Source organism: Homarus americanus, unplaced genomic scaffold (genome assembly GCF_018991925.1).
Source record: "Homarus americanus isolate GMGI-L3 unplaced genomic scaffold, GMGI_Hamer_2.0 scaffold50281, whole genome shotgun sequence".
NCBI lineage: Eukaryota > Metazoa > Arthropoda > Malacostraca > Decapoda > Nephropidae > Homarus > Homarus americanus.
In genome coordinates this window covers 4,422,891-4,437,898 of record NW_024742338.1, presented here as the reverse complement: position 1 = coordinate 4,437,898, position 15,008 = coordinate 4,422,891, and the positions used below count along the sequence as shown (strand labels likewise).

At 37.1% G+C, this 15,008-nt stretch overlaps 1 protein-coding gene across 1 annotated transcript; it reads right to left on the bottom strand.

Moving 5' to 3' along the window:
- Positions 1-965: 965 nt before the first annotated feature.
- LOC121876740 (thioredoxin reductase 1, cytoplasmic-like) lies at positions 966-14,213 on the bottom strand. Its single transcript, XM_042382101.1, has 12 exons — positions 13,659-14,213; positions 9,974-10,034; positions 6,958-7,133; positions 6,056-6,253; positions 5,393-5,572; positions 4,555-4,788; positions 4,315-4,431; positions 3,856-4,010; positions 3,258-3,387; positions 2,658-2,888; positions 1,810-1,944; positions 966-1,683 (listed from the first exon to the last, which is right to left on the bottom strand). Exons 1-12 carry the CDS (start codon positions 14,016-14,018, stop codon positions 1,621-1,623), a joined length of 2,040 nt encoding a protein of 679 aa, XP_042238035.1. The 5' UTR covers positions 14,019-14,213; the 3' UTR covers positions 966-1,620.
- Between the last annotated feature and the right edge of the window lie 795 nt (positions 14,214-15,008).

Genomic DNA, 15,008 nt, shown 5'->3' with positions numbered 1-15,008 from the left:
AAAACTCCTGTCCCCTCTCTTGCCAGTGTCCAATATTTGCTTCTGAATTTATACATTTTAATACTAACAATTCACATATTACAAATGAATACCTTGGATACATATGGAGATTAAAAACAGAAACTGGCAAATTACAGAAAATTGGAAAATCTTTCATGTGAACCACCATTATACTTTATTTTCAATTTTCTAAAACGAATTTTTACTGTATGGTAGATCTCAAATGTTATGAATAATTATAAAAGTCTCCCAAAGTCCCATTCTAACCTAATGATGCCTTATATTTTACCATTTTGATAACAGCTACCTTCATACGTTTCCAAACCTATTTAAAGGAATATTTAGAGAAGAGTCCATTATATCGAGGGTCCATTAGATGTGAAACCTCCATCTGATAGATTATATGGAGAGAAGTTCATTATATGGAGGTTTCACTGTACAATATATAATTTTTATTTTCATGTTATAATTCTTCTCCAAACTCTGTGTATTTATCTTTAATTTCTGCCTTAAATAGAATCTTAGTGCCTTTACTTCATGTACTTGTATATTGTTTATGTCTTCCCTGTAGTTGTCTGTCACCATCACCATTTTGTTTTCCTTTCACAAATGTTTCTTTTGTATATCTATACTGTACTATATTAATTTTTATTGTTATTTTTTCTAAGTCCCACTTCTTCTCCTTTCTCTTTAACATTTATTGGTGTTTCAATGTGGTTTATGTCTGGTCTGCTTTTGTCCTTTAAATTTTTACCAATTATTCTTCAAGTCTTTCTAACAATACTGAACATCTGTTTTGGGGGAAACTTTTGTATTCTTTCTGTCTCAGTATTATTAAGCCTGTTCCACAGTCTGCACTTGGGTTGGTCTCAGTTTAAGTAACTATGTTTTGAATTTTTTTTAAATAATGTTTGATTCCTAACAAAAGTATTTTCATTATCCTCATATGGCAAATTAAAGAAAAATTTTGATGTAAATTTATTAAATCCTAAGATATATAGGTATAGCCTTTAACATTTTAGTGGATTTAACAATGGTGTACAAAAATAACATTACTGTAAGAAATCACGTCATTATTGGAGGCAAACTAACAATACATTTATACCAGTAATTTGTTAACTAAGTATCTTGAGAATACAGTACCTCAATACCAAAGACTAACTTCCAGCGGCCCTCGCCCATACCCGGGTTTTGAGGAACAGCCTTCATAATTCAGAAAATCTGAAAATGTAGGCATTCAGAGGTTCAGCAACTTGCCAACACTCACAAAACTCCTACACTGGTCCGATTTCTGCAGTCTTGGTCTTGAAGATTGGTAACTTGCTGCTATCAGCATATAACCAGGGGCAGTGTGCTCACACACACACACCCAAAATGAGATAGTCACTAATCTGTGATGTGTAGGTATATGGTCACAATTAATGTAAACATAATAGAAGTACAATAAGTTAAATAAAAAAACAACATGATACATTACACCAAATAAGAATTAATAGCAAGACCATAATAATGAACTCCACAATGGATCATGCAACAATGATCTAAAATATCTCATAGCAAATGTGTTAAACTGATACACGCTGCCCCTGGTTAATTAGCTAAAGGCAGCAGTAATTAACCTCAGCAACCCTGTGCGTCGACAGCCTTGCCCGACCTCTTCGTAATGTTCAGTGTCGTGAAGATCTGTAAGGCGAGAAAATCATCGTCAGTACTTTTCCGTCAACCATCCCAATTACCGTACCTACCAATGGGTTAAAACAAGCAGACGTCTGTCAATTCATCTATCTTCCAATCTTAGATTATATTTACCTCTGCAGTAGTGGGATGGATGCCAATAAGGTTGTCAAAGTCAGCCTTGGTGGCCTTCAGCTTGAGGCCCAGACCAAAGCCTTGAGTAATCTCGCCAGCGTTGGGTCCCAGCACATGGAAACCCACCACCCGCTCCTGTGGGGGAATATAGAGTGTCATGTGGCAGCTGTTTATTATCATCTATATCATCATCATCTCAGGAATAGGTCATTGAAAGTCTCTTCTTAAATATAGAATTACAACAGAGATTTTCACCCAGTACCTACACCTCTGATACAAACCTTCCCACATCATCATCAGAAAGAGCAGAGGCAATTCCTTCTTTTTTTTTTTTAATACCTTAAATGCCTCTCAACAGTAATGACTGATAACACTGAACACTTTGGGTGATGGCTTAACTACCAGTTGGATAAACACTTTCCAATACGCATCTTAAACTTCTTGGCAACTATTTTAATGAATATTCATATCCTATAGAAGAAAAGTACTCCTTCATATCAAATCCTCATATATTGTACAGTACTTTTATCTTTCTACTTAATTTTTTTATCACCATCTTTAAAGCAAACTTTGATTTTATTTATTACATATAAACATTAAACCATGAATTAAGTCCCCAGCTTCTAATTCACCAGAAATAATTAAATTAATTTGCTCAATACATATGAACTGTATAATATGACTGAGGTCTGCAAAGCACTCAGATATAAATGTTCAAAAGACTGTATTTATTCTGTAATGAAACAAAGAGCTGTAAGTTAGAGAAGCCACTGAAGAACTGGATAATTAGGTGCAGTACAGAGCCACCATCCACAACACTACAGACTAAACTAAGAAATTACACTTACATTTTCGCTCTTGACGCAAATAAGTTTAGCATAGCAGTCATTTTCTGGGCGGTGAGCAATGGTGTACTCCAGAGGCTGGTAGTTGGAGTGATAGACCTCGATGTCATCCTCGCCGTACTTCTCAATGGCCGTCTCCTCGGACAGGCCACAACAACCATATTCCAGGGGTGTGAACACAGTCGTTGGAACGTTAACATAGTCAGTCAGCAGTTTGCCATTACCATACAAGCGCTGTGGAAATATGAAACAATTTCTTTAATTTCTGTAAGTCCTCTCTCTCACCCTAAAGCACAGGTTGGTCACACCAAGAAACATGGGAAAAATCAGGCACACACTTTTAAGATCCATAAACTGTTTTAAATCCAAAAAAATCAGACAATCCTCCCTAATTCCTCCAATCAACAAATTCAATGACACTACTAAGCCAGGAGGATAATCTTTTATACAATTGTGTTATATGGAGTGTGTTACCTACAAGGAACTTTCTACAACAGATGGATTACCTCTGTCACCTACTCATAACTCCTACAGAGCAATAATAAAAAAATCAACTTCCTCTAATGCAATAATTCCATTTCTGTGATGTGGAGTAAGACTCACCTTAGCCAGAAGCCGGCCTGCCTGGATGGCCACTGGAGTCAACTCGAGTCCACCTTCAATTATGTCACCCACAGCATAGATGTGAGGAACAGACGTCTGTTCTTCCTTGTTCACAACCACTTTTCCACTTCTACAAAATGAAGAGAAACAAACTTTTCAATAAAGAATTTAAAAAAAGAAATGTTTCAGATGATTTTATACAATAACATTCCTCACTTGTTCTTATCCAAGGCAGATGTGACTAAGAGTGAGCACCTGAGATGTTTGTTATGGTGGTGATGATGATACCAGCACTTATAGGTCATGTAAATCTTGTGAAGTTTGTACCATTACTGAAAAAGCTCATATTGCAATAGAATAGATAAAGCTGCAACAGATCAACCAAGGTCTTCAAATGCCATATATACAGAGGCAGGCACTGTATAGATCCATAATTACTCTACAAAGTCTACATTATTAAACTGTGTAAATTCATATTGTTATTACTGTCCTGTACTACATCATTATCTACATGTGTATGACAGTGACTACAATTAATGCCAAACTTCAATAATAAAAACAATACAAGAACTATTTGATGAGTAAAGGTAGAACTCACTTGGCCATCTCTACGTTGATGTCATGTAAGCTGATGTCAGCAGTGCAGGGGTCTCTACCGATGGCCACCACCACTGTGTTATATTCATCGGTTATTTCCTCCCCGTCGGTGGTCTTGGCTGTCACTTTCAACTTGCCTGGTGTGCCTTCCTCCACCTGTTGTATTACACCAAAGTTGTCAGCCAGTTATGACAAACACACCACAGTCAGCCAGTCATGACAAACAAACCACAGTCAGTTATCCAGTTATGATAAACACATCATAGTCAGCCACTAAATTTCCTATTGTTTTGTTAATTTCATACAGTATGTTACTGAAATACACACAATCTAACGTACATGAAACAAAACCGCTCATATCTCGAAACACGAGTTTGGTTCATTTGCCCCTCTTGCCCCCATGAATGTCCCCTCATTGATTATAAGAGGTCTCAATAAAAACAAATTCTCACGCACTAACCTCTTCAACAGATGTCGGTACAGCACCACGGATAAACTTGACTCCGTTCTTCTCCATGAACGCCCCAATGTTCTCTGCTATTTGCTGGTCAAAGCCACGCAGCAGGATGGACCTCACCTGTACGCGAACAATAGCGTTAATTTTACATCACAACTTCTGTCATGTTTTGCTAAATCATCAATTAACGTCTACATGTGATATAACAGAAACTTGTACTATTTCTCACACTGAGCCACCTACCATCACCGTCGTGTCATAGCCGAGCCCAGCGAGGAAACCTGCACACTCGAGGGCGATGTAGGAAGCCCCCACCAGGAGAGTTTTCCCAGGAGGGTGAGGTAGTGAGAATATATCGTCAGAAGTGATACAATGCTCTTTAGCGCCTGGAATGTCAGGGTAGCGAGGACGTCCGCCCATCGCCAGTAAAAACTTATCTGATGTGATTACCTTTTCTTTGCCCCGGCGGTCCACAGTCTGGAAACACATACAATACAATTTTAATCTTTTACACCTCCTCTAACATCTTGACTATAGATGTAGTTAACAAATGTGTGGTGAGACACTTTGAATATTTTGGAGAAGAGCCAACTTAACCTTTATACAGTATGATGACAAAACATTCTGGTGTCAGGATAAATATATCAACATGATGACAGACACAGGACAAACTGCACCAATGAAACTTTATTATGGAAATGTCATCAGAGTGAAATTTGTCTATTGCTTGCTTGACAAAGTTTTTCTACTGATCAAACTTCCTCAGTCAGCAGCAGCCATCACACAAGCACACTGTTGGTCTTACTCTGTTTTCTCTTTATTTCTTAAACAAAATTAAAATCATGGCCAGATTATGTTTAACGATGCACTCAGTAGGTTAAAAAGAACGATGGCCGATATTGTTTCTACGATTTCAGCAATTACAGTATTCATGGACATCATTGTCAATAGTTACAAAATATCATACTTTAGGTCAGTACTGTATTAACCATGTCCTCAACTGTAACATCTTCACTTCACTGTTATACCCCATCCAAAACAAAGGCCTGATAATACAACATACACGATAACATCAACATACCTTAAGGGTGTGCTCGTCCGTGAACGTTGCGTAGGCGTTGAGGTAAGTCACCTTCTTGTCCCTGAGGGCGACACGGTAGCCCCAGTTCAAGGATCCTATGTGGCTCTGGATCCCCTCCACCATCTTATTCCAGTCGTGAGTAACTGTCTCCGGCGTCACCCACCCGTACTCCCGGGAATCCTGAAGTTGTGCAACGTGACAATTACTGTACTGTACTTCTCTTTAACCTGTGGCAAATATTATTCTCTCTCAACGAGGCCAGACTACAGAACAGGGCAGACTCATCCTACAGTAATATGTTGTAGCTTATACTATTAATAATTTGTAAAAACAAAACACTAATAATAATCCCACCAACAACACTAATACTAACACACCTGTAATAACTAAGGACACCTGAACTATACCTTCCTATACTAAATAAACAGATATCATTAAACCTTGAGTATGATGACCAAACTTCCTGAGTACAATGATGTAATCTTTAAGAGTACTGTACAATGAATAAATCCTGCGAGTACAATGTCTTGACCCCTTCAATATCATAATTAGTTTGTGAGTAAGACGATGTAAAGTAAGTCATCATACTCAAGGGATAAATCATCATACTCCAGGGATAAGTCATCATACTCAAGGGGTTAAAGGTAACAGACAAAGACAAACCTTCAAGTCATGGCCGAGTATTGCCGCCTGATGCATCAACTTCTTAGGGATGCAGCCAACGTTGACGCAGGTACCACCCAGGCCCCAGGTGGTGCCCTTTGGGGTTGGCTTCACGAAGTCACACACGGCGACTTTAGCTCCGAGATCTGCAGCATGTTTGGAGGCTGCCAGACCCCCAGATCCACCGCCGATAACAACCTGTTGGGCAAAGATTTGAAGAAAAATTATGCTTGGAACTTCTGCACTTGGTGAAGCAAAAATTAGTATGTGAAATGCACTGGTAATAAAAATACCCAAAAAGGAACACAAAACACAGTAAAAAATTTCAGCAACATCCTCCACCGTGCTCCATGACATCACGTGGTGAAGAGGAGTTTACGTCACTCAACTCGTTCAAGGTCCCTTTATGATATCTATATTACCCGTGAGTTTGATGTACAGTACAGTACTAATTTTTACTTCAAGTGTGGAAATTATTAGAGGTCACACAGTAAAGTTATAATCCCTTAAACTATCAGAATATAAATACAATACATTAAATATTTGTAGTGTAGTGACTCTTCAGGTGTCTGTCTGCCAGCCAATCAGCTGCTTTGCTACAGACTGACCCACAGACCTCATTTGTAAAGTTAGAGTCAACAGACTACAGGTGTGTGGTTATCCATTAAGGTTCTATACTACGAGTGTGTTGACAGAACACTATTTATATTAACATCTTTATGCTCACTGACTTCAAAATACTGTAAATACAAGATGAGAAAAATTCCATTATTTAGATAACAATACTAATGATCCTCAGGTGTATGAGTGTGTGTGATAAGTGACTTCAGTTATCAATCCTGTATCTCATGTTGTTATGTTCATGTGATAAGTTTATTGGTACATTGCAGTACAGTTCTTACCAAGTCATAATCATAGGTGTGGTCTGACTTATTAATTAGGGGTAATAGTTCTCCTTTGGCATGAGTGTCAAAGGTCTTGTCTGCTCCTCCTAAATGTTCCCCATTGATGTAGACGTTGGGCACTGTCCTCTGGCCGGATATCTCTGTCAACGCATGCTGTACCTCCGACCCATTTTCTGCAAAAACAACTCTCCTCTTTATTTCCATCACTAAATGAACAATATATGTTGGATAATATAAATTAAATAAACATTTCAATCAAAAAATAAATCCCCCTTCTCTCTGGATTTTTTCCTGCTATGATGTATGCTGGTTGGGTCCAAGAATAAACAGACCTTGACACAGTAGTTGCTGCAGTTCTTCCAGTCTTCCTATGACAACATGTAAACAAAATATGTACAGAATAACTAATACCAGTGAAGGAAATATCCATAAATGAGTCCCAATGTTTACTTATAATATCTGTAAATACTGTATAGCTCCTATAGGCTGCTATATATAAACTGTAGCTATTAGATGGTGTCCTTACATCACAAAATCTGGCAACAATTCAAATAAATTATAATTATTTTACACTGGAAAACCTGAAGGCATTGAACACACGCCCACAGTGAATATCCTGAAAGCTGATAGCCATCTAAAAACAACCTTTTCCCTTCTTTGTGACAGACAAAGACACCAACGAAGGAACACGTCTGACCTCACATTGCGACTTTTCATGAACCAACCCAGTGTGTCACGATGATCCACTGAAACATCACTTGACTTGAGACAGGATAGATAGATCTCCAATAGTGTGAATATACCCAAGATAGATCTCCAATAGTGTGAATATACCCAAGATAGATCTCCAATAGTGTGAATATACCCAAGATAGATCTCCAATAGTGTGAATATACCCAAGATAGATCTCCAATAGTGTGAATATACCCAAGATAGACCTCCAATAGTGTGAATATACCCAAGATAGATCTCCAATAGTGTGAATATACCCAAGATAGATCTCCAATAGTGAATATACCCAAGATAGACCTCCAATAGTGTGAATATACCCAAGATAGATCTCCAATAGTGTGAACCCAAGATAGATACCCAAGATAGATCCCAATAGTGAATATACCCAATAGTGAATATACCCAATAGATATACCCAAGATAGATCTCCAATAGTGTGAATAATACCCAAGATAGATCTCCAATAGTGTGTGAATATACCCAAGATAGATCTCCAATAGTGTGAATATACCCAAGATAGATCTCCAATAGTGTGAATATACCCAAGATAGATCTCCAATAGTGTGAATATACCCAAGATAGATCTCCAATAGTGTGAATATACCCAAGATAGACCTCCAATAGTGTGAATATACCCAAGATAGACCTCCAATAGTGTGAATATACCCAAGATAGATCTCCAATAGTGAATATACCCAAGATAGACCTCCAATAGTGTGAATATACCCAAGATAGATCTCCAATAGTGTGAATATTTGTATTAGCCAGCTGGGTTTTGTGACAAGCCAGTGAGGATACTACCAGCACTGGCCCACACATGGTACCAGTCACACGTTGTTTCTTCCAAGAAGGCTCGTACCTGCCAAGAACAGAGAGCCAGGTTTGTACAACAATAATTCTACCCAAATCAAAGTATTGTACTGTCGAGCTTCCTTCAAAAAATTCAGCTCTCCTTATGTAGTATGACAGTATGTAAAGCAACAGGCAAGATGAAACACAAGCAAGCACTTCTTTTACCATGCACCACTATATGTTTCTTTACTCCTTTGTACTGTACCCCCAACAAGCACCCTTACTGTGGAGTAAGCATGACCCTGACAGATATAAACCCATGACTCACACAGCAGGAGTTAGGGTTATGTCACGTCCTCCACAAAACCTTTCCTTCTTCACCACCATTACCAACCAACCAACTGCTTCAACTTCCAACTCTCTCCTTATAAACAGAAGTTAATCATTATTCTCCAGCTGATCGGCTATTTTGGGCTTTTCACATTTTCTTGCACTTTTCCGTCCTGTAATAAGTAGGTCAGAATAATGAGCAAAAACCTGGGTAGGCTGATTGACACCACCATTAGAGGGAACTATGACAACTATTGGTAGAGGCTCAATATTTAGTAACTTGAAAAGGTAATAAAATTATTTTCTATACAGTAACTATACTTTATACAGATGTGGTATACACAGTAAATTATAATGAAAGAGTGAATGACGGTAATTTTCATCCCTGTCAAAATTTCCACGTTGAACTGAAGCCATAAGTAAGGTTCAGATGAATAAAACACGGATTACTGTATCATGTTGTACTATGTGCAGGTAATCTTGGTGTGGTGCTCAGGGGAATCTTTACTTCAATCCACAATCCCTTCACCATGTCTTAACCCATAATTCTATATTTACGGTAAAAAACGCAAAAAAATCCATAGTCAACACTGAGTAAAGAGTGGTGAAATATCCTGTCAATTTGTCGTGGGTTATCCCAGGCATGCCCACACATATCCTGGACACATTGTTTACAGCTGTGGCACTAATCTAATCTCAAAGCTGCATACAATAATACCCACAATAACCATTACTGATACCCATTTCTATGGTACAGTTGAGGTTAAGTAAACATGTATATACAAACTCGTGCTTAAATAGTTTCCCATCCAGCGTGTTCGTGGAAATAAATAAATAAATCCACAGAAAAATACCAAAATAAAAATCTACGCTGACAACTTCTCTCTCTCTGTTATAGTTATCAAAGCTTCAAGGCCAAGGGAAGTCACCCAGATACACACAGCTGACACAAGGGTTCATGATAGGTATAACTCACACCTTTATTGTATAGGTACAGCAGCCACAAGATTCTCCCACACTATCATGCTGAAAAACTTATTATTTTATTATTGGGAGACAGCCAGGAATAACACACAGCTACCACCTTCCAACATTAACAGTGACACAGACATACACAGGACCACCACCTCCTAAGATCAACAATGGGCATTTCACCTCACCTATTTGGTCAAGCTCCAGAGTTGTGTACTCCACATTTAACTGGTTCAACAGGTCCTTCACCTGAAACATTAAAAAAATGCTTAAATTAACATAAAATCTTGTCCAAAATTTAAGTACAGCACCACACTCGCCCCAGACAGTCGTCACGGAAGGGTCCAATGAATTTAAAAATGAACGCCGTGACTCCTGCTGTCAAAATCTTTCGTCCAGTGTGTCATGTTGTTTGACACAAAATGGTAAAGCCACTTTTTGGAGTGAGTGTACACCTGTATACTGTACACTGATAAGAAACATGTTCACACTTGATCATAAGGAAGAATCATTCTGTTCGCCAAAGGAGAGTTTCTGTGGAAGGTTGAAAGACTTGCATCCCATTTACTGATATAAACCATCTGGCAGCCACTAGTATAAAAAAATATCATGTTACTTATTTCAGAATCTCTACCAAGATATTATCACCAGAGAATCTTACCTTACAAGATTCATATAACAAGTCATTTTCTGAACAGTTTTCCCCTTCAAGTAGTGAGTTTTGGGAGAGCAACCTCAAACAACACTCCTCACATAGCTACTTGTATCAGCTTGATCAAAGATATATTAATTTACGATAAACTATTTCTTGTTTCGCCCTGGCAAGCCCTTTTGTGACAGGTGCCGGGTGACTATACTGGAGAGCAACACACACACTCTCCCTTTATTGGAGGACACTTAATTGTTCTGAATGCTCAAAGGAAAGTAAAGACAATTAAGTATATGTATGTTAAATGATCATATACTGTACTGTACATCTAGGCTTGTTACTTCATAATTATAGGATAATAACTTGATGATGAAGCTCTGTCATGACCATGTTATTAAGGCCTTGTGTGGTATCAACAAAAAGTACACACTTGTTGTTGAGAAGGACTACATAAACACACATAATCACTTTGAAATTGGAGATTTGCCTAATGCTGTACACGAGGCAATTCCTTCATAACTACGATGACGTCATCTGTGTGAGAGGTCCTGCTCCTTAAACAAAGATGACTAAAATACCAGTACATATATCTCACTTGTTTTCTGGTTAACGTCAGACGACTGTATTCAGCACAGATGGACCCACATCCACGAGGGGTCAAGAAGATTGTTGATGGGGGTGTCAAGTTGCCCAGATGTTTTGAGTGTGGAAGGAGGCCATTTTATGCATTAAATATGAGCTACTGTATTTCATGATGTACAATTTATGTTGTACAATTAGATTTAGTATTATAGCAATAAGGACATTTTCCTGTTTTTAATGCTTGTGATCTCCAAGAATGTATCATACGCTAATAACAATACAGTAGTGTATAAGTTCTATTTCATGTAAAAATGATATCTCCATTAGCCGGAACAATAGGTGCAGAGCACTTCCGGGAATGAGAGATTTACGGGTAACTAGACGACGCTCTCAAAGCCGGAAAAAATCCCTCATCCCAGGAATTTTCAGGTTAACGGAAGTGTTCTCGGAATTTCTGGAAAATGCACCTGATTTTCATTTTTCAAACCCGGAAAATATTCCTCTCCCCTCGGAATTTTCTGGGTACTGTACTGGAGAAATATTCTCAAAATTTTCCAGTACAAAGTTCCCAAAGCCGGAATTTTCTGAAAAATTCCTGTTTTAGGAACGATTTTCCGAAAAAATTAAATTCCAGCTACAGGTATTTGGAGAGTTCCAGGTTTGAGGGATTCCGGCTAACAGAGATGTTACTGTATTCTGGGCTCAATAAGCTTTTCCCTAGCCTCAGTTAATATATTTTCTGCTCATTCTTTTGGTCTGAAAATATATTAACTGAGGCTCAAAATACTTGTTTTTACATGAAATAGAGATGACATTTGGGAACCAGGGTCAGGGGGCTCACTAACAATTGTAAAAGTTCCTTCCCAAAATTACTAAATGCATCACACTTAACTAGAATTCGGTGCGAGGTAATTGAAAGTACAGTAGATGTATGTGCATGGGGTCCACTCTCTGCTGAATTTAATTGTCTAGTACAGTATTAGCCCAATAAAATACTAAATGTAACATCTCCGTGATGTCAGAGAGACAAAAATTAAGTCTTTACTCAGTTACTAATGTAGAACTAGTCATCATCAATGCTTACGAGTATTTTCTACACTTGCAAGAGTTAGCGGCGAGTACTGTACCGCTCAGACTCTCTTTTTTATGCTTCTTAACTCTTAATGTCATCTTCAGGTAAATTAAGCTTGGGTAGGGAGAGGGAATCTTCAGGTAATTCAGGTACAGTAATCCCTTTTATGAATCATGAAAAAAAATATTTACAAATGTACACTCAGACAAAAATCCTAACCTAACGACTGAAAGCTGATAAGCATGTCCAGAACAAATACAATATACTACAACAAAGAAAAACTGGTATTTGTTTACGTTAACATAAATCAAGTCTTTTATTCTTGTACAGCGAACATTTCTGATCACAGCCGGGGCTGGCTGGCTGTGTCCTGTTTGTGGTGACTCTTGATGACTTGGCACAGACGCAGCAGCTAATGGTTAGGTTAAGTTTACTGAACTAGAATTAGGTTATATTAGGCTAGGTTAGGTTAGGATGAATGATAAATTGTATAAGGTAACAGCTTCTGGGATAATTATTTAACAAACACTGGCATGAAAAACATTTTGTAAAGAAGGTTCAGGTCCTTCTGGTTTCTCTGGTTTAGTTAGACATGTGTAATGATATTGTGTCACTTTTGAGTGTTTTTACCCAAAGTTGGTAACAGAGAGGTTATACTCATGTGAAACACAGTGAAAAACACTATATTTTTTAAGGCATTTTCTGTCAATTATCACTATGGATTATTTAAAAAAAATTGTTCTATCTCCACATATAAAATTTAGAATAGCTTCGTTGTTTGTCATTACCGAATATCAATTGATTACGGAAAGATGTTAGGTTACGTTAAATTACGGGTGCGATGTTAGGCGCTAGGATTAAGAGGTTACATTATATTATGGCTGAGGAGTTAGGATTAAGAGGTTACATTATATTATGGCTGAGGCGTTAGGATTAAGATGTTACATTATATTATGGCTGAGGCATTAGGATTAAGATGTTACATTATATTATGGCTGAGGCGTTAGGATTAAGATGTTACATTATATTAGGGCTGAGGCGTTAGGATTAAGATGTTACATTATATTATGGCTGAGGCATTAGGATTAAAATGTTAGGTTAGGTTGGCATAAAACTGTCTATTGAGCAAACTATAAACCTCACAATGGCTTATTCTAGTCATCATACACACTCTAAAATGATTCAAACTTTTTTAACACTTTCCATGTGATTCCCACCTTAACATTTTATTGGTGAATAACTAATGCTCACCTGTAATTATGTTAGATAATTTTAAGTTCATTCTGAGTATTTGAAAAATACTTAGTCAGTTGATTTAATTGTAGGAAACATTTTAAATCATAATCAAGGACATAGTCAATCAATTCTCCTGAGTATAGGAAATATTTAGATTCAACCAGTTTATACTTGATTATAATAAATATCGAATCAATGCAGCTAAGACAACTATATAGGAAACAAATCAACATTACAAATATATATATCAGCTTAATAGGTAAAACAAAAAATTACAATAAAGTCTCACAAGGAATTTCTCACGTGATAACCAAGACATTAAGACGAGACTTACTTTATGGCAGAAGGGGCAGTAGGACTTGCTAAATACCATCACTTTATTCTCCTTGATGGAATTCTCGACCACCTGTAAAGGGGTGAGGCCCTGGGTGGTGATAGGAGCCATGGTGGAGTAGGATTCCGACCCTACCACCCTCAACCCAGCACTGCTACAAACCCCCACTGTTCCTTTTCTTCCTTCTCCTCTCACTATTAACTTCCTTCTTGATAATTCCCGGCTCCAGGATGACTCGACTGCTAGAAGAGGTGATGTGAAGGGTGCAAGACGTGTGGTATTAGTGGTACATGTACGGTAGGAGCGAATTAATAACGAATACCTCAACGCTCGGGGTAGTAAGGCCGCCACACCACTCATAGCTGCCGGACCTCACTAGCTCCCCTTCACCACTCTCTACTCTCTCCCCAGTCTCTTGTATAACAACACCCCTACTTATATACTTGATAAAAACATTAAAAAGGCTACTTTATGAACTTTTAATAGTATAAAATCATCCAATAGAGATTAGTATTAATTTTAAAGGAATAATTTCAATCTGCCGGTAACCCCAAACTCCTTCCCAGTGTTATTGACGACATACCAATTGTGTTATGCAGTTTATGCAAGGTCATGCTGATAGAAAGGTGTTTTATTTTTCTGTTACATTGGGATATCCTTATCTAAAATATATTCATTTATCGCCATTATCTCGGTTATTATCTTATCTGTGTCACAAGTCCACGGTGAAAAGTGTTTAAGAGATAATGTCATATGGCAGCACCATGGCGCAACTGATGGTTTACCTGAGTCATAACACTGAGGAAAGATAGAATATATATATATATATATATATATATATATATATATATATATATATATATATATATATATATATATATATATATATATATATACCATAATTTACATAAACGCTTTAATTTTATGTATGTATGTATAAAATTAAAGCGTTCACATAAACTACGGTATGTTATCTTTGTTTTTTTGTCTCAAAATGGAAATAATGGAACAGAAACCAATATGCAGTACTAAGGTTCCTAATAATCCTGAAATCCATTTATTTTTATAAATTTTTGCTAATAACCTACAATAATTGACTAAAGTTCCATTATCTGAACATTTTGTTTTTAAAATATCTTTAATATAATCTCTGTGCTGAATAATAATAATAATAATAATAATAATAATAATAATAATAATAATAATAATAATAATAATAATAATAATAATAATTATTATTATTATTACTATTATCATTATTACAACCCGATTCTCAAGAATCTTATCATTACAATCAATAGTTCAGAAATTTCTAAGACACTTTTCTTCTACGAAGTTCCCGCGCAAATA

What these genes read in the sequence shown, in the direction of transcription:
- LOC121876740 (XM_042382101.1), bottom strand. Translation starts at nt 14,018, where the DNA reads ATGAGTGGTGTGGCGGCCTTACTACCCCGAGCGTTGAGGTATTCGTTA. An exon ending in CGGACGAGCACACCCTTAAG is followed by an intron (nt 4,789 to 5,392) that starts GTATGTTGATGT and finishes ATGTGTTTCCAG; the next exon opens with ACTGTGGACCGCCGGGGCAA. An exon ending in GCTATGACACGACGGTGATG is followed by an intron (nt 4,432 to 4,554) that starts GTAGGTGGCTCA and finishes GTTCGCGTACAG; the next exon opens with GTGAGGTCCATCCTGCTGCG.